The 22,141-nt window shown below is 40.8% G+C and overlaps 1 protein-coding gene across 4 annotated transcripts in view; it reads left to right on the top strand.

Annotated features, from left to right (window-relative positions):
- Positions 1 to 20,742, top strand: part of TSPAN7 (tetraspanin 7) — a 117,235-nt gene extending 96,493 nt beyond the window's left edge. For all 4 annotated transcript variants that reach the window (XM_025371953.1, XM_025371952.1, XM_025371955.1 and 1 more), the window contains 6 exons: positions 3,083 to 3,157; positions 5,984 to 6,079; positions 7,467 to 7,622; positions 13,058 to 13,141; positions 19,426 to 19,501; positions 19,762 to 20,742. In XM_025371953.1, coding sequence (XP_025227738.1) covers positions 3,083 to 3,157; positions 5,984 to 6,079; positions 7,467 to 7,622; positions 13,058 to 13,141; positions 19,426 to 19,494 — 480 coding nt within the window. In that variant the 3' untranslated portion in view covers positions 19,495 to 19,501; positions 19,762 to 20,742. The remainder of the gene's footprint in view (positions 1 to 3,082; positions 3,158 to 5,983; positions 6,080 to 7,466; positions 7,623 to 13,057; positions 13,142 to 19,425; positions 19,502 to 19,761) is intronic.
- The last annotated feature ends 1,399 nt before the right edge of the window (positions 20,743 to 22,141 follow it).

Raw genomic sequence — 22,141 nt, 5'->3', positions numbered from 1 at the left:
GGGGCAAAGGTATCCCATAGGTGAATATAATGTCATAAATTAGGATATGTGTATAAACAATGGAATAGTTAGTTCTGGCCTCTTCTGGAGGTGGCTTCACACCACACTACCATTTTCTTCTCCTAACACAAGTTCACTAGCAGGTGAGCATTTGGGGAAGTAGAGAAGCTTTTTGGTTTGGGGCTTAATTTGGGTCTCTGCAAATATCTTTTAGATCAAATTTTAGATTCTACCTATATGTAAGATCAGGCAGTTATTAGTCTTTTCTGTCCCTGACTTATTTCACTTAATCCTCTAGATTCGTTCATGTTGTTGCAAGTGACAGGATTTCATTCTTGTTTAGGGCCAAATAGTATTCCATTGTGTATAGACACGTTGTGTCCAGTGTGTATGGACACTTAGGTTGGCTATTGTCAATAGTGCTGCAATATACATGGGGGCGCGGCTATCTCCTCAACATACTAATTTCATTTCCTTTGGTTATATACCCCGCAGTAGGATTGCTGGATCATATGGTAGTTCTACTTTTAGTTTTTTGAGGAACCTCTACTCTGTTATCCATAGTGGGTTGTGCTAATTTGCATTCTAGTCAGCAGTGTATAAGAGTTCCCCCTTTTCCACATCCTCATCAGCATTTATTAATTTTTTGTCTAGAGATAGGGGAGGAGGGAGGAGCAGAGGTTAGTCAATGGGTGCAAAGTCATAGCTAGATAGGAGGAATTATCTGGTGTTTGATTGCATAGTAGGGTGACTGTAGTTGATGTATTATATATTTAGCAATAGCTAGAAGAGAGAATTTAGAATGTTCCCACCACAAAGAAATATTTTAGGTAATGGATATGCTAACTACTCTGATTTGATCATTACACAGAGTATGCATGAATCAAAACATCATACTATACCCAATAAATATGTACAATTGTTATATGTCAGTTAAAAACAAAAACATTTAAAAATATGATTTAGTTCCTTTTATGTGATAGAGGCTGTACTGGGTGTGTATGACTTTTTTTTTTTCTCCTCACTACCACCATGCAGTGTAAGTTGTATTTTCGTGTTATGTGATAGGAACTCGGGGGTTTAGATAACCCATCCAAGTTCACACAGCTAATGTATGGAAGGCTGGGCTTTGAACCCTTGTATGTTTCCTTCCAAAGCCAGGACTATTTCAACTCCAACGTTTACATTTGGGAAAAAGCTCTAACCCCTACCGACCTGTATTTAGTACAAGCTCTTCCCAATAGGCTTTTGGCCAAGGCTTTCTGTAGGTAAAACGGCCACTCTCTGAAACCTCCTAGAGGCAGGAAACTTGCCAGACACAGAAAACTGCTGATCTGGCTGATGAGAACGGAAGTCACTTGATTAACTGTCAGTCTAGAATTTTGCAGTCCTCATATAACCTCATTAATTGCAAAACAACTGAAAATAACTATGTCTACTTTATGGAAGCCCAGAGAGGCTGCCTCTTTTCTAAGAGGTAGTTCATAACAAGATAGGATTCAAACCTAGGGGGACTTCTGACTACAGAGATAAATGTCCTTTCTTCCACCTGCCTGCTAGCAGTTATTTTCCCACCCAACTTTCTGGAAGAGTCTAGGCTTATCCCATCAGCAAAATGGGAGAGTCTCACATCAAACTGTGCTTTGAATTGCATTTTGTATGAAGTTGGGAAAGAAGTCACATACATGGGACATTCTCATAACTACATATTTAGCATTTGAGTGGCTGTGCTTTCTAGAGAATTTTGTTAATATTTAGAAAGAAATCGATATTTTAAGCCAATATTTCCTTTTTCGATATATGTGCCACTAGATGAGAAAAAAAAATGTATGATTCTGCATACATATGTATACTTTATGAGACGTGTATATTTTACAGGTAAGTAATGTGGCCACATGCAATCTATCCAAATTCCACAGCATCATTTAGGGCCACTGCAAATGTTCAAAACCATTATATTTTATTTTGAGATGAGAAGAAGCAGATTGTAAGACATGTGCCTTGTAGGTAAGGAATCAATTCTTGTTTTTATCTGCTTTTCAAAGTTATCCTTAATGTTTCATAAATACCATGTACTACCCTTGAATTTAGATGTGCTTGCCTGTGCATGCACATGCAAAAAACTTAGGAAGTACTGGCAGCATGAGATGAAAAGCACTGAAGATGTTAGATGCTTGCAAATGTCATTAGTAGTATGGCGTATTTACTTTTTGAAAGGCTATAAACTCCATGCAGCATCCATCCCAAACAAGAAAGGTGGGCAGCTCCACAGGAAAGCTGCTGCGGCTACTGTGTCCAGTGATGACCACCAATCTGAAGAGGAACATCATCTTGCACACGTTTGGCTTCTTGCGCCCAGATGGGAGGGATGCAATTCCAAATGAAGCAGTTTTGTAACTGTTTCATCCGAGATGTGGTTGAGACACCTGGAGGCCTTTGCCCAGGCAGTAGGTTCTCATCCTGGCTGTGTTCACACACATGATGGACTAGCATTAGAGAAAAGACATTGGGCCGATTCTTATTTCTTCTGAAAGCAGCACCAATGCTAGTGAGTGGAAGTTAGAAGTAGGCAGACTTGTGGCCAAAGGGAAAGGAAATCTTTCCAATGATTGGAACAGTTTCAAAATGGAATGGGCCGCAGGGAATTGGCTTGCAGACCGTCGTGAGGAAAGTGGTAAAAAAGGCCCCCCAGACAGGGCAGAATGTGTCCTGTGACCTTCAGAGCAGTTTGGTTTTTTTCTAGCTCAAAGATTCTAGCGTAACAAATAGTAGATACCTTAGTTGTGAAAGTTCCTTCCGGGTTTCTCCAGGTGAGCCAAGCTGACAGGCACAATGCCAGTCTCTCAGTGAATTCTCCCCAGCCTGTGTACTCCAGAATGCATATGCATATTAAACACACATTCCTAGATTGAGGCTTATGTGGGTAAATTTAGAGAAGAATGTTTTACATTTTTTTTCTAAACTTTGTCTAGGGAGTGTGAGGACTTGTCTAATTCCCGTTGATTGAAAGTAACCTACCCTGGAGAAGCCCTCTTCTTAATCCTGATGTGTCTGACTTTGTCTTTGTGTGCTTAATTTTCAGTATGCCATGTTTCTGTCCCTGGTGTTCCTGGCTGAGCTCGTAGCTGGCATTTCAGGGTTTGTGTTTCGTCATGAGGTGAGTATACACACAATGCCTAACTCAATTAAGGGGTGTTTGGGAGGAGGATTCTTGAAACCTCTTGAAATGTGTAAAAGGTGCATGCATATAGGCTAGCTGATTTCCTCAGTGGTGTTGCTGTTTTCCAAAGATCATGTCATATGACCTGAAATTTTCATGAAATTCTAAATGTGGGAATTCCACCAAGCTTGAAACCTTCATTGTTGATCTTCACTGTTTCTCTGTGTAGCCGTTGCATAAAATGATTCTCTCCCCCATTTTAAAGCAGTCACCTTCAATATGGATTACATACTCCTTTAAAAATAGTTGCTTCAGGCTGGGCATGGTGGCTCATATCTGCGCTACCTGAGCTTTGCAAGGCCTGGGGCAGGAGGATCTTTTGAGGCCAGAAGTTCAAGAGCAGCCTGGGCAACATAGTGAGAACCCCATCTCTAAAAAATAAAAAAATAAATTAGCTGGGTGTGGTGGCTTACATCTATAGTCCTAGCTACTTAGGAGACTGAGGAGGGAGGATCACTTGAACTTGGGAGGTTGAGGCTGCAGTGAGCTAATATCACACCGCTGCACTCCAGCCTGGGCAAGAGAGTGAGACCCTGTCTCTATTTTTTGTTTTTAAAATAGCTGCTTCAGTAAGGCACAAGTGTATATCTGTATAACAAGTTTTCTAAGACTGTAAAGGCAAGCCAAACTAATTGTCTTGCTGCCTCATAATTTTATCATTGTATTCCATAGATAATAGTAAAGCCAGAAGCAGATACACATGTGTTAAAAAGAAAAAGGAAAAAAAAAAAAAACAAGATACAGATGGAAAACAGAGAGTTACTGTGGGTCGCAAAAGTCTGGCATCATCTGTTCCCAGACTCTGCTTTTTTTTTTTTTTTAATTTTGTTTTAGATTTTTCATTAACCCATCTTGCTGCACCCTCATTGGTACCACTGTTGTGCCTGGCCAGGTTCAGTTCCCCCTGAGCTTGCCTGTATGCTCTCTGCTCCCCTACTGCCTTGTTTTTCCCCTTTACCAGAGACAGTATCCCAGATGCCAAAGCTGACTCCCAAAACCCAGTTTGTACGGGTGCTGCATTTGGAATTAGAACCCCATTCATAGTCTCTAGTGAAGTGGGACCTGATGAAGTGTCGGCCTCAACAGCCCTAATAAGTGCCCCTTGTGCCTGTGTGAACACCAGGAGCAGCCTGGCTTGTTCCTACCTGAGCCCTTGTGAACTTCCCTCTTGTTGGTTGCTGGGAGTGCGCTCTGTGGAGGGGCTTTTCTCTTAATGGTGCTTGCTGCCTAGGGCCTGGGAATCCTCATCTACCTAATCTCTTTTGCCTGAAACCCTGAGGGATGTTGTGGGAGGAGGGTACAATGCCACTGTGACCACCAGCGCTGGTCTTGAGTTTGGCTCAACAGTCAAACTCACATGATGATAGTAGGTCTCAGTGCCATTTAACAAAAGCGGAAAGATATAACAAAGGAAGGCCAGCTTGTCTGCTAGGCAGCAGTGGGCTTGCTTCTCCACCATGAGTCCACAAAATAGTCTAGCGCCTATTCTGTGTTCAGTCCCCCATCCTAAGAGACAGCTTAAGTGCAGTGAAATGAGATGACACAGCTGGGTGTGGTAGCCACCTTAGCTTAGAAGCTGCATGTAACTGGTGTTTCTGTCTTGTAACTGTCCCATGGGCATAGTTTACAGCATTTTAGCAAAGAATATGCCTAGTTAGGAGTCACCATACTTAGCCCTAAGCTTCCCACCAAGTAATTATTGTCATCTGCTGTCCTCCCAATCTGGAGACATTTTACCAATTGGGGGTCAGTTTTATCACAAACTCAGTGGCCTGGTAACACATCTGACATTCCACCTTCATCAGGTTTTCAGGGAAACAGAGCTTGAAAGTTACCCCAAAGTCAAATGTATTCACAGAAAAGATTTTGTTAATCTTTTTTTTTTTTTTTTTTTTTTTGAGACAGAGCCTTGCTCTGTCACCAAGGCTGGAGTGCCGTAGCACAATCTCTGCTTACTGCAAACTCTGCCTCCTGGGTTCAAGTGATTCTCCTGACTCAGCCTTCCAAGTAGCTGGGATTACAGGCACCTGCCACCATGCTAAATTTGTGTGTGTGCGTGTGTGTGTGTGTGTGTGTGTGTGTATTTTTAGTAGAGACGGGGTTTCACCATCTTGGCCAGGCTGGTCTTGAACTCCTGACCTCAAGTTATCTGCCCATGTCAGCCTCCCAATGTGCTGGGATTACAGGCGTGAGCCACTGCGCCCGGCTGACCTTTTTAAGTTCTTGTCTTTTATCCTCTTTTTTTTTTTTTTTTTAATTTGCCTCACTAAAGACAGGTAAGTGAAAGTTGGTTTTGCCTCACTCGTATGGTAAAACGGGGATCAGTTTTTGACCAAAACATCAGTCATCCTGTCCACCCAAGTGGTTTGTCTTTTATGAGCCTCCTGTGTAAGGGCAGAGAAAGTTATAGAAAGATGGGCATTAATCAATTCAAAGAAAATAAGTAGAAAGCCCATGCCTGAGGTTTGGCAGCTCATCATCACAGCCCTTTCAGAAATGGACAGGCCCCTCCAGCAGGTCATTCAGCAGGTCAGACTTTCTCTGAATTGAGGCTGAGGGGAACAATTTTTTAAATTCCTGAGCTTAAAAACCCCCTGGGAAATTTTCTGAGCTTTTCCGTCTCAGAAAATGGGGCATTGCCTCCCTGGCCTACATTTATAGAGAGACTTTCTGAAGAGGCTGTGTTAGGGTAGAAGTTGGTAAGAATTGGAGTCAGTTTGGGCTGTGGTGGGCTGCAATCACATCCCTCCTTGTCTTCCATAGATCAAGGACACCTTCCTGAGGACTTACACGGACGCTATGCAGAATTACAATGGCAATGATGAGAGGAGCCGGGCAGTGGACCATGTGCAGCGCAGCGTAAGTTCCAGAGGAGATGGGGGTGTGAACTACCTATGAGGTCTGGGCTTAGACTTATGGGCTGCTGGTAGGTTGGCCTAGTGCTTGCTATTGGTTCCCGTTCTTCAACTCTTAGTCCAGTTCCATTGCCAAGAGTTGACACCCAGTCCTTGTCCAGGCTCCAGTTATTCAGGTAATGAGTGTCAAGGAGGACCACTCCCTTGCGTGTGCCTTGCATCAGTAAGGGTTGCAAGTATGCCACGGACAGCTCATTTGCTCTTCAGATCTGAACCCTTGGGAAGGAGTTAGGCAGTGAGTGTGTGACAACCTTGCTTAGAGTTGGCTCCCAGAGGCTGGCTTTCTGGGATCAATGTCTTCAGGCTGGGTGGAGAGCTCAGGTGAGCTGTGTTCACTGGCCGGGGCAGTGGAGTGGGCATAGAGTGGACCTAGAAGAAACTGAGGATCTGTTAGGTATGTGAAGAGGGTGAGCTGCCTGATGTTTTGCGGAGGATATGGGGGAAATAGAAGAGAGATTTCCTGTCTGGGTGGCAGGTGCTGGCACTCAAGCATGACCGTCCATCAGGAATCACTAATGAGGCTTTTGCTTTGGGTTTTCTTGCTTTTGTTTACTTCAGAAGCAGTCTTTTTTCTAATTTATTTTGATAAAACTTCCAACATATACAGAAAAGTCTCAGGAATATTACAAGGAACCGTATACTCAGATTTACCAATTAATTCTATTTTTGCCCCATTTGCTTTAATGTTCCCTATATTGGGGTTGGCAAGCCTCTCCTGTAAAGGATCAAGTAGTAAATATTTTACGCTTTGAGGGCCATACACTCTGTCACAACTACTCATCTCTGCACTGTAGCACAAAAGCAACCACAAACAGTATGTGAACACATAGTTGTCGCTGTGTCCCAGTAAAACTTTATTTACAAAAACAGGTAGCTCCTGGGCTATAGTTTACCAGCTGCGGCTCTCCCTTTCTGTATATGCATCTTTTTAAAAGAACGATTTATTTACTTATTAGTAGAGATCCCAGTGGAGAGGTTTTTGAAACCATATTTGCCTCAATTCACCCATCAATAGTCCTGAGTTAGTGGATGAATACATCTATATCAATAGGTGATTGTGAGTTGGACACAGAAGCATTGCTTTGCTTTGTGGAGGTGAATAAAGAAAGGCAATGTGATATATAATCTAGGACTTCCTTCTTGGAGATCAAACAAGCATCAGTATGGGTATAATTGTTATTGGAGCTTCCCATTCATCTTGACTCACCAAAGCTGCACATGTTGTCTTAGGGCCTTGGCCTGTGTTTCTCTTGTAAAAGTTACAAGGCAGTGATTGAGGAGACCACATTTGATCTACCACTTTTTGATTATTTTCCTTTCCCTGTTAATAGCTGAGCTGCTGTGGCGTGCAGAACTACACCAACTGGAGCACCAGCCCCTACTTCCTGGATCATGGCATCCCCCCCAGTTGCTGCATGAACGAAACCGATTGTAATCCCCAGGATCTACACAATCTGACTGTGGCCGCCACTAAAGTTAACCAGAAGGTACCTGCTTTCTCCCAGCCCTGATGGGACCAGTGGTGAATGTTTGGGAGGGGTTTTTTTTGTTTGTTTCTGTGAAATTATGATACATAGATTTGAAACAGTAGTCAAGGAAAAGAGAATCTTACTTTGTGGTTCCTTGATTGCCTGGGAGAGGTACTTGAGGCTGCTCACTTCTAAAAGAGAAAGCTGTGACTCAGATCAGCCTTGTCTTTCTCTCCCACAGCAAGGATCTACGAGGCATAGTTAGGAAGGTTTAGCAAGCTGTTCCTGTTAACCCTGATGCTTATGTCAGACAGCGAGTGTTGGCTTTCTTCTTTTGGGGTGTCCATCTTCTGCTTAATATACCATCCAAACATGAAATTGTTTGCAGCTGGGTGTCAGTCTTTGGCAGCAAGAGAGGAGTAGAGTTGACAGACAGCATCTACTTCTGCTAGGAAGGTGGCCTTTATTTTAGGGAGTTTACTGCCATAGGAAAATAAATCAGCAACTCCGATTCAACTCATTGTCAACCTCCTGACTCCCAAAGAAATTAGAGAGGGGGAAAAAAGAGGACCAAATGAGATTTAAAAGTTAGTACATAGTGGAAATGAGGGAAATGAAGTTTTAGTAGTCAGAGAAGAGGAAAATCAATTCTGCATTCCACTTTACAGAGAATACGATGAAGGCATGATAAAACTGCATGTGAAGACTATCTACATTCTTAAATGTTTAGAGAAATACCATATATAAAATATATTTTGGTAAACAAAAGGGAGGGAAAAACGTATTATTGTGTTTACTTCCTGTTATTCAGTCAAGGGGTGAATCTTTTCTTGCTAAGATAAAATTCTGTTCTTATGATGCCTTCAAAATTCTATGTGATCTGGACCAACTGCTGAATAATTCAGAGAGAAAAGATAGTTCAGTAAGATTCAGTACTGACAGCTTCTTGTCTAAGTTAAAAGGACATCTGTTTCTATTTGAATTTTCTTATGAACCCAAACATTGAGGCTTCCTTCATCTCTTATTAGTTAATAAGGTAACTTCTGGCTTCTTCATGGACATCCCCACTGAGTACCCATATGTGTCATTATGCTTCCATTTTATGAAGTGCTAAGCATGTGGTAGACACTCCAATTTATGGAAGACAAGACATGCTCTATGGCAGTGAGATATTTGATATAACAGAGCCTCAGAAAGTCATTCATGAAAGCAGTACCCAAGTCTTTTTTTTTTTTTTTTTTTTTTGCCACTCAAACTTCCTCTTCTTTTGTGAAAATTGAGGATCCAGAAGTCAGGAACACGGGGTCTAGTGTCAGGCTCCAGTAGAAGTTCTGACTGAGCCACTGTTGATTATGTGATCTCGGTCAAGTTACTTAACCTTTCTCAGTCTTGCTTTTCTCATCTGTAAAATGGGGATAATAAGAATACATGCTCCTTGTGCTTGATTTGAAGATTTAATGAGATAAAGTGTCAAAAGCACAGTACCTGGCACAGATTATGACACAGATGTGATACATGTTAACGGTAATGTAAATGATGATGGTAAAATTTGTCTTCTATATCACATGGAGTCTTTTATTAACAATGATGCAGCAGTTTCTTATAGGGAGGATCTTTTGTTAGTATGTAAAAACAAGTTTGGAGACGTATCTTACAGTGCATCTATAATCCTTACAATTATTTCAGAAAGAGAGATAGGGTCACCTTTTTTCATTTCATTGATAAACCTACACACTGACCTCACTTTCCACCTCCCCACTGTAATCCAACTTTATATTTTCCTGGCCACCTCAAATACTTAGAAGATCTGCTTAACTTCTCTCTTACTTACCTTATGGCTTCCAACCTGGCTCCCTCAGAGGAGAAAAAGTGAATGAAAACTAAAATTTGTCTACCAAGTTTCCTTAGACATTCTTATTTAATGCCCACCTGAACTTATGAGACGAATTACTTCTCCTGACTAAATCTCAGACACCTAATCTATACAAGGTGGGAGATGGGGATGGGGTAATAGTAGATGCTCATAAATGTTACTCGTCCTCCCAGTGACTCCTTCCCCTAGGAGGCTTAACTACTGCCACATTGTAGTGATATGGAATCCTATGATTTAGAATAAATGGATCATCCCTGTAGATCCTGTGGTGTCTTAGACTCTGTACTCTGATAGCACAGAAAGACGATTCTTGGCTCTTACCAGGAAGCTTGAGAAACCTGTCTTGTACAGATAACTGGGAGAGAACAGGAGGAAAGTATGTAGAGTTAAATAGGATATTTATTGTTTGGATTTGGGGACAGGTTTTATTTTGGTTTTGCTAGCAGGATGATGAAATGTCTGCAGGTTCAGTTGGCTAATAGCATTGGCTGAAATCCTACTTCATAGGAATTATTTGACAGTTTGTAAGGGCAAGAGGAACATAGTTATTCTGCTTGGCAGCTACAGAGATACCTCTTCCCATAACCTATCTGGAACTAGCGTTCTACTCCTAGTAGTTAAAGTCGGTCACTTGCAGATGTTTTCCATTGGTGACTGTTGATTTAGACATGCTGAGAGGGCGAGCAAATGAACTGTTCTGAGTGTTTCCTAGAATACTTAGCAGGTCTGTGTAGATTTATCTCACACCTGACAACCAGACTTTTGTATTAGGAAATTGAGAGAGGCTGTTGTGAGTAGATAAGATCATAGTTTAGGGGAAAATTTAAGGTTGAATGCAAACATGGCCTGTGATAGTAGTATTAAATCAGCTCTTGCAGTATGCAGATCTGTGCTGAGACCAGGAAAATGAACTTTGGGGTCCATGCAGTAAATAACAGAAAAATCCAGAGATGGCAAACATTTATTTTGACATTGGTCTCTTATTGTTTAAAAACAAAACAGAAAAAAAAAAACTAAGTCACTTTTCTCATTTTAATTAATCCTATTACTGATATGATTCATTAACTTGCTTTCTTATTTGGAATAAAAAATAATGAGAAAACATTTCTTATAGAAGAGTGCTTCTCACCTTTTAATGGGCATGTGAAGCGTCTGGAGATCTGGTTAAAATTCATTAAAAATACGTCAAAAGGAATAACCCATGGATTTGGCAGATTCTGATTCAGTAGATCTGGGGTGGAGCCTTCAATTCTGCATTTCTAACAAGCTCCTAGGTGAATAAATACTGCTCATTCAAGATCCATACATTGAGCAAGGTTTAGAGAGAATTATTTCGGCATAGTTGTACTAATGCCAGGCAGTTATTCCCTTTTTCTGGTGTCTCCTACTGGTTGGAGTGGCCTTACCAAAAATAATGTGACCAAGTCTAAAGTCTTCTAGAATGGAGTAGAAATCATACTTGAGAAAATATATTCAGTTTAAGTGTGGAATTGAAGTGCGCAGAAAAAAAATCTATGCCAAACTATTTTGCAGAATAAGAAAATACTCATTTTGCTTCTCTCTGGGTTGTATTATCAGGCTTGTGTTTCCAAATTTTGAGCTTACGTAACACTGGTGCTGATCTGTACCTCATTCCTTAGCCCCATCATCACTGCAGGGAGAAGATACAGTAATGATAGCCAGCCTGGCAAACTGCTGTCTTAGCTGCTACCTTTTGGGAAAGTGTTAGAATATCCACATCTCTTTTCATTTTGTCTTCTTTCTAACCCAAATTCTTCTCTCTTCTACTACCTTTTGAAAAATTGTGTGAGGTTGGGCATGGTGGCTCATGCCTGTAATCCCAGCACTTTGGGAAGTTGAAATGGGTGGATCACCTGAGGTCAGGAGTTTGAGACCAACCTGGCCAACATGGTGAAACCCCATCTGTACTAAAAATACAAAAATTAGCCAGGCATGGTGGCACACACCTGTAATGCCAGCTACTCGGGAGGCTGAGGCAGGAGAATCGCTTGATCCCTGGAGGCGGAGGTTGCAGTGAGCCGAGATCACGCCACTGTACTCCAGCCTGGGCTACAGAGCAAGACTCTGTCTCAAAAAAAAAAAAAAAAAAAAAAAAAAGAAACAAAGAAAGAAAGAAAAGAAAAGAGAAAAAGAAAAAAAATGTGATATAGAGTCTCAAGTCTCACTAGTAACAGTGACATCAGTAAGCTTCTACTATGGGGAATCAAATTTTAAAACTCCCCATGAGTGATAATGTATTTCCTTTCCCACTCCCACCCTGGCCTTCAAATTTGCATCAGATAACTAAGAAGTCTAGTTTGTCGATTGCATTGAAAACATATGTCACACAAAGGGAACAACACACACTGGGGCCTATAGGAGGGTAGAGGGTGGGAGGAGGAAGAAGATCAGGAGAAACAACTAATGGGTACTAGGCTTAATACTTGGGTGACAAAGTAATCTGTACAACAAACCCCCCACGACACAAGTTTACCTATATAATAAACTTGCACATGTACCCCTGAACTTAAAAACAAAAGAAAATATGTCTGAAAGCACTACTGGTAAGTTAATGCACCATTTTTTTTTCCCTGCAAGCAGATTATAAATGTATATAGATATCACTTAATAGAAGACACAGCATTAGCAGAATTTTTTACAAGCTATGAGAAATGTTAAATTGTTAAATTTGAACTTAAAGAGGGGAAACATGCTTGGGGTTCTTTTTGTTCTTCAAATGTTATTAAAACTTAGTGTGCCATTTTGATAAATAAGAACCAGCTTTAATCTGTTTATCAAATTAATGTCTTTATTTGTCACAGACTTTATACAATTTAGTTGAGGCCCTTTTCCAGAAAACTGGAAAAAGACCATGTCTTCCTGGCTGAATAAGTCAGTTCAGAACTCTAGGTTGATTTGGCCAGTTTCAAATAAATATACTTACAAATTCTCTCTCTCTCCGGAAAAGATGACCCTAGAACATAGGTTTTCCCTATTTAAAAAATCCTAATGGTCTCATTAGGAAGAACCCTAAAACTCCATAAAGTTGGCAGATACTCAAACACTTCCCTCTAGCCAGATGATTCCGGTTTGTTTATTCAAGATTTTGTCATTCGTTGTCAAAATGCTAGTAACCATGTTTATGATGCTGAGATTTCCTGTTCAAGGATGCGGAATGTCTTTTCAAGTCTACTTCTTTGTCTCTGTAGTGTTTGCTTCATAGATCTTAGAGATGTCTTGCTAAATTTAATCCTACTACAGAAACATTTGTCGATGAAATTGTGTCTGGGATTGACTTTAAATGGGATGGGAGTTGGGGAGGTTCAAATGAAGCAAGATTGACCAGATGTTAATTTGCGATGTTTGGGGAAGGGTCATGTGTCTCTGTATTTTTGTGTATGTTTGAAACCTTTTCTTATTTTTTTAAGTTTGAAAAGAATGCTGATAAATTCCTGGAGTGAGTTGCAATTGTATTTGCTGAATTAAGGTTGAAGTATATGTTGGGAGTGTTTCGAGTACACATAGCCCAGCTTGGCCTGAGTAAAAACATGTCTCCAAGACAGTGTCTTTCTCTTTCCAGGGTTGTTATGATCTGGTAACTAGTTTCATGGAGACTAACATGGGAATCATCGCTGGAGTGGCGTTTGGAATCGCATTCTCCCAGGTAGCTTCATAATTGTGCAGAACCTAGTCTAACCTTTCCTCCGCCTCCCTCCCTGGCCTCCAGATTCTCTGCCTGCCTTCCTGTGCTTTGGGAAAAGCTGATAGATGGGGTCAAAGCTCCTTGCTCATTAGTCCTCAGGTGATCTGTTTATTGATTTTTCTTTTTCAACTCAAATGAAGTTTTGTCATCAAGGGAATATCAGTTACAGTTACACTAATGACTAACTCCAGAAAAACAACTGGTTACTTCTGTAGGTCAAATGGAGGTTAACTGAATAACGTGCTGGCATAATTGGATCATAAACAACTCAAAACAGCAAATGGCTGATCTGGATTTGGGGGAAGCGTTTTTCCTGATTGACCTGACCCTTTTTTGCTCTCTCTTAGTTCCCCTGTATTACGGATGAGATCTCTCCCTTTTAAAGAAAGCCTAAATTTAGCAAACTTCGACTTGTGATCATTATTTTAATCTCTAAGTTTGGCTATTTGTAAGAGGTTTGACTATTCTTATGTGGTTTCTTAAGAGGAAATAAAATTTTGTGTACTAAATTTTATAGCCCTTTATCTGTACCTACCCTCAGGAAAACAATGGGAGAAAGTACTATGCCAATTAAGTAAACCACACACACTGGAGGATAGAATAAGATTAAGCTAAATCTAAAACGTAGCCCACCTCCACCAGGCAGGGCATGGTCCCACAGGCTTCTGATCTCCCAGACAAATGATACATCCTTGCTATAATGTGGCTTTGGGTAGAAGAATCAACATGTATAGTTAACAAGCAAGAGCAAACTTTGTTTATGTTTAACTCAGACTTTGTTCAGACCAACAGATCGTTTTTCAAACAAAGCCCGATTAATGTTGTCTGAGTAATGTCTCCACAGCTCTCAATTCTTTTTTTATTTTTTTATTTCTTTTTATTTAGGACCTGGTGTCTACAACAAACCACAACTCTAATTTCTATATAGGCTATCTCAGACTCTAATTACTTTTTCCCTACCCATCTGTATCTCTGGCCCTCCTGCTTAGCAATGCAGATGCACTTTAATTTTATTCCAGTTTGTTCCTAAAACTTTCTAATTGAAATGTGGAATATGCGGAAAGGTGCATAAATTATGTTTACAGCTTAATAAGTTACCACAAAATGAACATAGCTGTGTAACCCTCGCTTAGATTAAGGCATAGAACTTTAAGCCTGACGGTTTGTTTTTTACAAGTAGACAGCCTTAGAGAAGTAGAAGAGCTTTTCTTCCTAAGCAGTTACAAAACCTGTGCAACATTTTATCTCACAAGAGCATGTGGGCTCAGCCAACACAAGTGTGTTCCTTGTTGCAATTTCAAAACTATCTTTTACCATGCTTCGTTGTTTTTTGTTTTTGTTTTGAAGCCCATGAAGTGAATTAAACCCTCAACACTCCAACACATAGACAAACCAGAGTGGGGTCACAAACAATGCAAATTAACTCAGTCTCCAGAGACATTTGAAAAGCAATTGTTACTCTGAAATGTATTCTAGTTGCTATAATATTTCAATAATAATACTCAGCCACATCACTCTAATGACTGAGGGACATTTTAGAGGATCCCCAAACCCTGGTGACTGATGCAAATGTGCAGGATGCACTTGACAGCCTGGAACATCCTGTTTACTTAACACATGTATGTGTAGCATCATATTGTTAACATCAAAAGGGCATTCTTGTGTTTGGCATTTGAGGAGGCCTGTCCCATTGGAGGAAAAAAAAAATATTGCTGAAGTCTCCCCTACTAGCTATCCTAGAACCATAAAGGGACATTATGCTGATACTGTACATTAGGAGAAGAGGGCCTCAAATAACCTGGAATCTCATGAATGAAACACCTTATCATCCAAGAATATTCCCATGTGGCCATGAGCATGAGTGTATGTGTGGTATAGGAGGATCCTGTTTTCATTAATGAGATGAATCAAATGGATCCTTCTCCAAGTAATGAATCTGATTAATACCTCTCTTCCACTCTTCTCTCACACATCCCAATGAAGAAATGTATGATTAGACAAATAATTATCTGGCCTGATTAATCTCTCTGTGCTACCTTAAGAAATCTGTGATTTGTGAATTGTTGAATATGTACTGTGACCCTCTAGGGCAGTAAGAGAGGGGCTTTGACCTTAAGGAACCCCAACTCTGAAATTCTCTGCAGTGAGTTTAGGTCTCATCAAGGTACCACATAGTTATTGGGGTGATAAAACACAAAGCCCAGTGACATCATACCATGGTGCCAGTACTGCTCACCCATGTGGCCAGGCAAGTCCAGCAGGGCAGACACTTGAGACCTGCTCCCAGGTTCGGGCAGGGAAAGGAATGGCTGTGGCTGGCATTTGCCAGCCAGATGCACCAGGAACTACAGCTATTTATGGTGCCATCAGCCTCAGGGTTCCTGAAAGCTGAAGTTGGCTTCCAGATGTCCGTAGATCCAGGGCATCCCTGGGACAATGGTGGCCACTTACCAGATGCCCATTCACAAAGAACCAGCCCTACTGATCCTGGTCAGTGACCTAGAACCAGACCTTTGGCTACATGTGTTCAGAAATTTTAGAGCCAATGTCATAGTAAAATTTAGCACATGTTGTCTGATATTGATGAACCAGTTGTGTTGACCTATGCCTTAGCCTTCCTATAATAAAGAAGGCTCTACTAAGTAGAGGCCACAGAGAGGACAAAGTAGGTAGGAAAGAACAGAGCTCTCTCCCTCCCTCCCTCCCACTTTTGCTCTCCTGCCCTTGACCTTTTTCTTGCCCTTTGCTTGCTCTTATGACCTCCATGCTATCATCTGTTGGAAGAAACCGGCCATGCACATCTATTGTCTCAAAGATTAAAGGTGGTATAAAGTATTAGGAAAACTAAGCTGGGTCTAGCCTTTTAATACACTGGGCAAGAACTTTGTTCCCTGTTAGCTAACTTAGCTAATTGAAAGCTCTCGAGTGCTGTTTTCGAACAGCAGCAGGGTTGTGTCAAGCATTAAACACTTCTCTCTACAAACTTCCATTGCCTTTGCCCTCTCAAGGTAAAACTCATTTGTCTGGACTTGATGGGCAGAGTCTGCTGCCCTATAAATTTATAGCAGAAGGTTGAATCTGTTTAGTAGAGTGCCTCTTCGCTGCATCTTTGGCAACTGCTTTTTCACTCGAGGGCTTGTGGGGAGAGTGAGAGATGGAGCATGCATGTACAGCACCCCTGTCCTATCCCCACCCCCAAAATGCCCTGGAAGCCAAGAACCATGGGATGTCTCGGCATGGACATGTTTATTGTTCAATTTGTGACATTGTGTATATGTACATACGCATGTGTGTGTGTGGTGGGGTGTTCTCTGGTCTTCTGTGTTTAGTACTTCTGTGTCTAAGGTAAATAGACCCAGGGCTTTGCTAGACTTGGAACATGTTAGGCTGGATTAATTCCCCATATCATGTAATATTGTAGTCCTGAGTAAAGACAGTAGAGCCATTTTCCAGAAGGGGAGGGTTGAGTGACTCGCTTGAAGTTGGGCAGCTACTATAGATCCAGTATTATAATTCTGACCTCTTCACCTGGCCTGCTGTATTAACTTTTAAGGCCAGAGATCACCCTTGTTCCTGCCTCTAGTAGCACCTGAAGGGAATTAATTTATTGCTTTTATAACAAAAAGACTTAAGTCTGTGAAATACAAAAGGAAAAGGTACTCATAAGAAAACACAGACCCTATTACTACCCATCCATTTTCTGACCCTCATCCTCCTGTCTGGCCTCCTCCAGGGTCTAAATGCTGCTAAGATGTGCCGGTCATTCTTTTCTTTTGGGGGGCCCTTGAGAAGACTTGTTTACCTTTTCTATGTAGAGGGCAGGACAGAGCTGAGGCTATTCTTAGATAGGATGAGAGGGTACAACATTAAGCTCTGAGAATTACCTGTGTAGCTTGGGGCGTATTCTTTAACCTCTCATAACCCTCAATTTTCTTATCTGGAAAACTGAGATTGTAATATTGTACAGGTTGTGGTAAATATTCAATACAGGCTAGGTACAGTGACTCACGTCTGTAATCCCAGCACTTTGAGAGACAGAGGCAGGCAGATCACTTGAGCCCAGGAATTCAAGACCAGCCTGGTCAACATGGCAAAACCCCATCTCTACTAAAAATACAAAAATTAGCTGAATGTGGTGGTGCACAACTGTAATCCCAGCTACTCAGGAGGCTGAGGCAGGAGAATCACTTCAACCTGGGAGGTAGAGGTTGTAGTGAGCCGAGATTGCACCACTGCACTCCAGCCTGGATATTCAATACAGTCAGCCTTCCGTATCTGCAGGTTCTGTATCCATGAATTCAACCAACTATGGATTGAAAATAACAATACAACAAAAAATAATGCAAATAAAAGCAATATAGTATAGCAACTATTTACACAGCATTTACATTGTATTAGGTATTATGAGTAATCTTGAGATGATTTAAAGTATAAAGGAGGATGTGCATAGCTTATATGCAAATATTGCACGATTTTGTATCAAGGACTTGAGCATCCTAGGATTTTGCTATCCTCAGGAGGTCCTGGAACCAATCTCCAACAGATACTAAGGGACGACTGTAATTTGTTCTACCTGAATGTGTTATGTACCTCTGACACTTATTTAATTTTTGACATTATCAAGTGTGTTCTGCTGTTTGTTGGTCCTGGAAAATGGAAGTTCTAATAAAAAGAGACAAGCTATGAGGTTCAAGGTCGTTACATTCATATTTTAGTTTCTCATTTGGCAGAATATTCTAAAGGTTATAGCCATGGTATCTTCAGCCACTTGGCAGTAAGTGCATGAGACTATGTATTTTATGGCACCAAATGATGTTGACCAGAACCTTGGTAGGAGATAGGACGAGTCCAATAAGATGATGATGCTTCCTTACCTGAAAGGGGTTATAGTTTGCATATTTCACAGCACAATTTTGATTTGAAAAAGGAAGATAACAAATGAGAACTGGAACCTGCACGGGTAGGTTAAGAGCCAGGAGAATGGAGTTCAGGTGTTTCCCTGACCAACAGTGGGACCTGAAGTGGCAGTAGGTGTTTCATCTATAAGATGAGGGTGACTAGGTGGACTGGATGAGCAGTTCCCTGCCCTTGAAGGCTTGTTAAAACACCAGTTGCTGGGCCCCAACCCCCAGCGTATCTGATTCAGCAGAACTGGGGTGAGATCTGAGAATGTGCATTTCTAAAAAGGTCCCAGGTGATCGTGATGCTCTTGGTCCTGGGGTCGCACTTCTAGTGACACAGGTCTGATCCAGTAAAACATGCCCAGTTGTCTAAAGAGAAGGGACTACATTGACTAAGAGAAAGCAGCCTCTAGACTCAAGTGCACAATTGGGCTCCTCTCTAAAGAATGCTGATCCTCCAGATTCATGAGTGGAAATTTTCTTTTCTGATGAACAGAACAAGATGTGGTTAAGGGTGTCTTGAGGGTATCACAATCATCTTTATTAGATTCACTTGTGCTACAGTTTAGATCAAGGCACAAAGACAAGTGGATGACTAGAATCTTCTGAGGAGGTAGAGGTACTACATCACTGGTTGTCCTGAGGCCCCTAAAAGAACTGGGAGGTGGGCCCTGGGTGTAGATGAGCCCACTTAGGCCTAAGATATCTACATGGTCAAGAGACAGAATATAAAGCCCCACTTTCCCCTAGCCCCTCCTACCTTTTCATAAGCTGTGGCTTTCTTACCCCACTGGTGAATGTGCCTCATCAAGAATAGGGTCTCTATTCTTGCCTCAAGGAAAGAACTATTATTTTGTCAGCTGGGTATGACTGAGATATCATAGTATGCTGAGAAGTCTTCCAAATGCATGTGCTATAGATTTGAATTAAATTTTAGCCTTTTAGTTAATATATCACTAAATTCTGTGTTCCTTAATTTTTTTATTACTCTCATAACATGAACAAATTTTAATACTCCTTAAGTGTCAAAAGTTGTTCTTAAATGGCCAGAGTGAGCTACAGCTGGAACATGATGGCCAGTTTGAGAACTTCCAGTTGGCTCTGCAGTTAGACTCCCAACAACTGAGATCCCATGGTTGAAATCAGGTTTTATCTTTTGCTCTAGTGCCCTTTCCCCATTTACATACAGAAACACTTGGTTGTTGAAAAAATTATGTCTAGTGATACACACATATCAAAAATCACGTTATCCCCCATAAATATATAAAATTATTAATTAAAAATTAAGAGGGGTGTGGTTCGGTGACTTGAGATTCTCGTTTTCATTTTTCTCCCTGGCAACAGTTAATTGGCATGCTGCTGGCCTGCTGTCTGTCCCGGTTCATCACGGCCAATCAGTATGAGATGGTGTAAAGAGAAGGTAGGTGACAGTGGGGAGTGTTTAATTTTGAGGGGTCCCCTTTGGGACACATAATACCCTTCAAATGTGCAGGAGTACTCCCTGGCCATTGAGCCACCTGATCTTGGTGGTACTTGTCCATGTGCAGAAATCTCATTTCCATGGTTCTGGGAAGAAGGTTCTTTCGTGGAAACTGTGAAAATACTTTTTTCAGCTTGTTATCTTTCTTTTCAAGTCCTTATTACTGGTGAATCACTCACATGTTCTAATTTCTCTCTTAGTCTTTCAAGAACGACGGAATAAGAGACCTGTTTTAAAAAGGAACTGCAGCAATCTTTGAAAGACTTCCAAAGAATGTTAGAGCACAGTACATAATACACCTGCCCTGCTCCCCCTATCCCTTACCCCCCACGTGCAACTGACACTCCCACCCAGTCTCTGCTCCACCTTTCAGCCCATGTCACTTGTAGTGTCCATTTTGTGAAGCCTTGTTGTGCCACAGAGTGTAGCCAGGTCCCCCTGCAGCTAGTCCTAGTGAACCTCACCCCGAGGCCCTGCATGGGCCAGCCCCTCCATCTGTACTTGGTCCAACTGCAACTCATCATCGGTGACTGGTTATCACACCATCGCTGGCCCCTTTGGGCCCTGCATGTAGTGTGGGAGGCTCCTGTTAGCTCCTCACTGTGGTAAATGCCACACACCTTTAAGTAGATAAGCAGACGATAATTATCTGTTCTTTTGACTTAATCTCATTTGGTTTGATTTTCCCTCTACTAAGGCTTTCCTACCTTCTTCAGGCTGCCTAAGACATGTAAAGAAACACATCGATAATTGTCCATGAGGAGAAAAAAAGCATGTGTCATGCATGAAGGAAACTGAGCTTTAGGTGGCCTCCTTGCTTGTTACATACCTGGGTATGTGTAGGCAGTTTAGTGCATCTTTGCCTCTCAGTTGAAACCTGTATAATCCTGTTACAAAGCTGTGTTGTTGCTTCTCGTGAAGGCCCTGATATTTTGTTTTTCCCCAATTAATTGCTATTGTGTTACTTTACTACTTCTCTCTGTATTTTTTTTCTTGCATTGACATTATAGACATTGAGGACCTCATCAGAACAATTTAAAAATGAGTGTGAAGGGGGAACAAGTCAAAATATTTTTAAAAGATCTTCAAAAATAATGCCTCTGTCTAGCATGCCAACAAGAATGCATTGATATTGTGAACATTTGTGATATATGTATTAATAAATAGAGCAATTACAAGCAGCTGTGTTCTGGTTCTGTTCTTTGGTTCTTATGAAAGTTTTTAAATACATTTCTATTCCATCTTGCTCTTCAGGACATTGCAGGCAAGTGGACCATCTCACACACTGACACACCTCTCCATGTGTGCTCCCACCCCACCAAAATAGCATCAGGCAACAGAGAAGCTAAAGGGTTAGATTTTTAAAATTATTGTTATGGACACTTCAGAAACTTTAACCATTTATCATGAACAGAATACATTGTTGTCTGCAGAAATAGAGCCTTCATATCATTTCAGGCCTCTGAAATCCTCGGATCTGAAATCCGTGAAATAAATAAAAAGATTTCAGCTGAGTTTTTAAAGTCTGGATTTCATTTTCTTAAAAAAGGAAATGAGCCTCTATTCTTTCCTTCATCATTTCTAATGAGCATGAATTCTTCCCTTTCCTCTTTCTTTTCTGGGTTGGAGTGAGTAAACACAATCTAGAGAAGAGATTACATCCTACGATGCAGCCATCCCAATGCCCCAGTTTGTACTGAAGTATGGAATGCTTACACTTGATTTAAAGAGCATTTTATCAACAGGTGCAGTAGATTATTTGCAATCAGTTTATTCTTGATGAGTCATCCAAAAACGAAAAACCTAGTAAAAGCATAAATTGATCTGTTACCAAAATTAGTGGATCTAAAAGGCTCCCTCTTCTCTATAGCACAGACTGTAATTAGAATGGAGATGGCTTTCTAACTATATGCATTTATTAGCCTGATCTCTGCATAGAGTAAACCCTACTACAACATTGACAAAGGACACTGCTTAAACCTTCAGTTGTACCCTCTTGAAAAGGTCAGCATTTTTAGTGAATTAAGGAGAGCTCTTCTGTGGAAACATATGTAGCTCAAAAATTTTTCACATCTCTGTTTCGTAATTTCTATTTCATTATATATTGAAATGAGGCTTTTCTGTAAAATCCTAAATAGATCCCAACCCATGGTTTATCTTTTTGCAAACTGTGTGTTTATTGGTGTACTTTGGTAAGTAAGAAATCTATATACTTTCTAAATTAAATTCAGATCTCAGAATAACATACTTTTAATGTGAAACATTTGGACCAAGGTTGATTTTCCTTTAAAACTATCAAGTATTCATGTTTCAACTCTGAATGACTTGTGTGTAATGTCCTTTCCTCTTTCAAACGAAACTTAAAGGACACAAATTGAAATACTTTTTTTGTTTTCTTTTATTATCTTCCCCCGCCCTTTTTTTTTTTTTTTTTTGAAATATAACATATACTTATGGTAAAAAACACAAAATGTTAAGTGTGCAACTTGAACTTGCTCATATGTACAAACCAGTGTAAATAACTGCCCAAATTATATACAGAGTATTTCAGCACCCTTGAAGGTTCCCTGGTGTCCCTTT

Source organism: Theropithecus gelada, chromosome X (assembly GCF_003255815.1).
Source record: "Theropithecus gelada isolate Dixy chromosome X, Tgel_1.0, whole genome shotgun sequence".
Classification (NCBI taxonomy): domain Eukaryota; kingdom Metazoa; phylum Chordata; class Mammalia; order Primates; family Cercopithecidae; genus Theropithecus; species Theropithecus gelada.
This window is presented reverse-complemented; position numbering and strand designations above follow the sequence as displayed.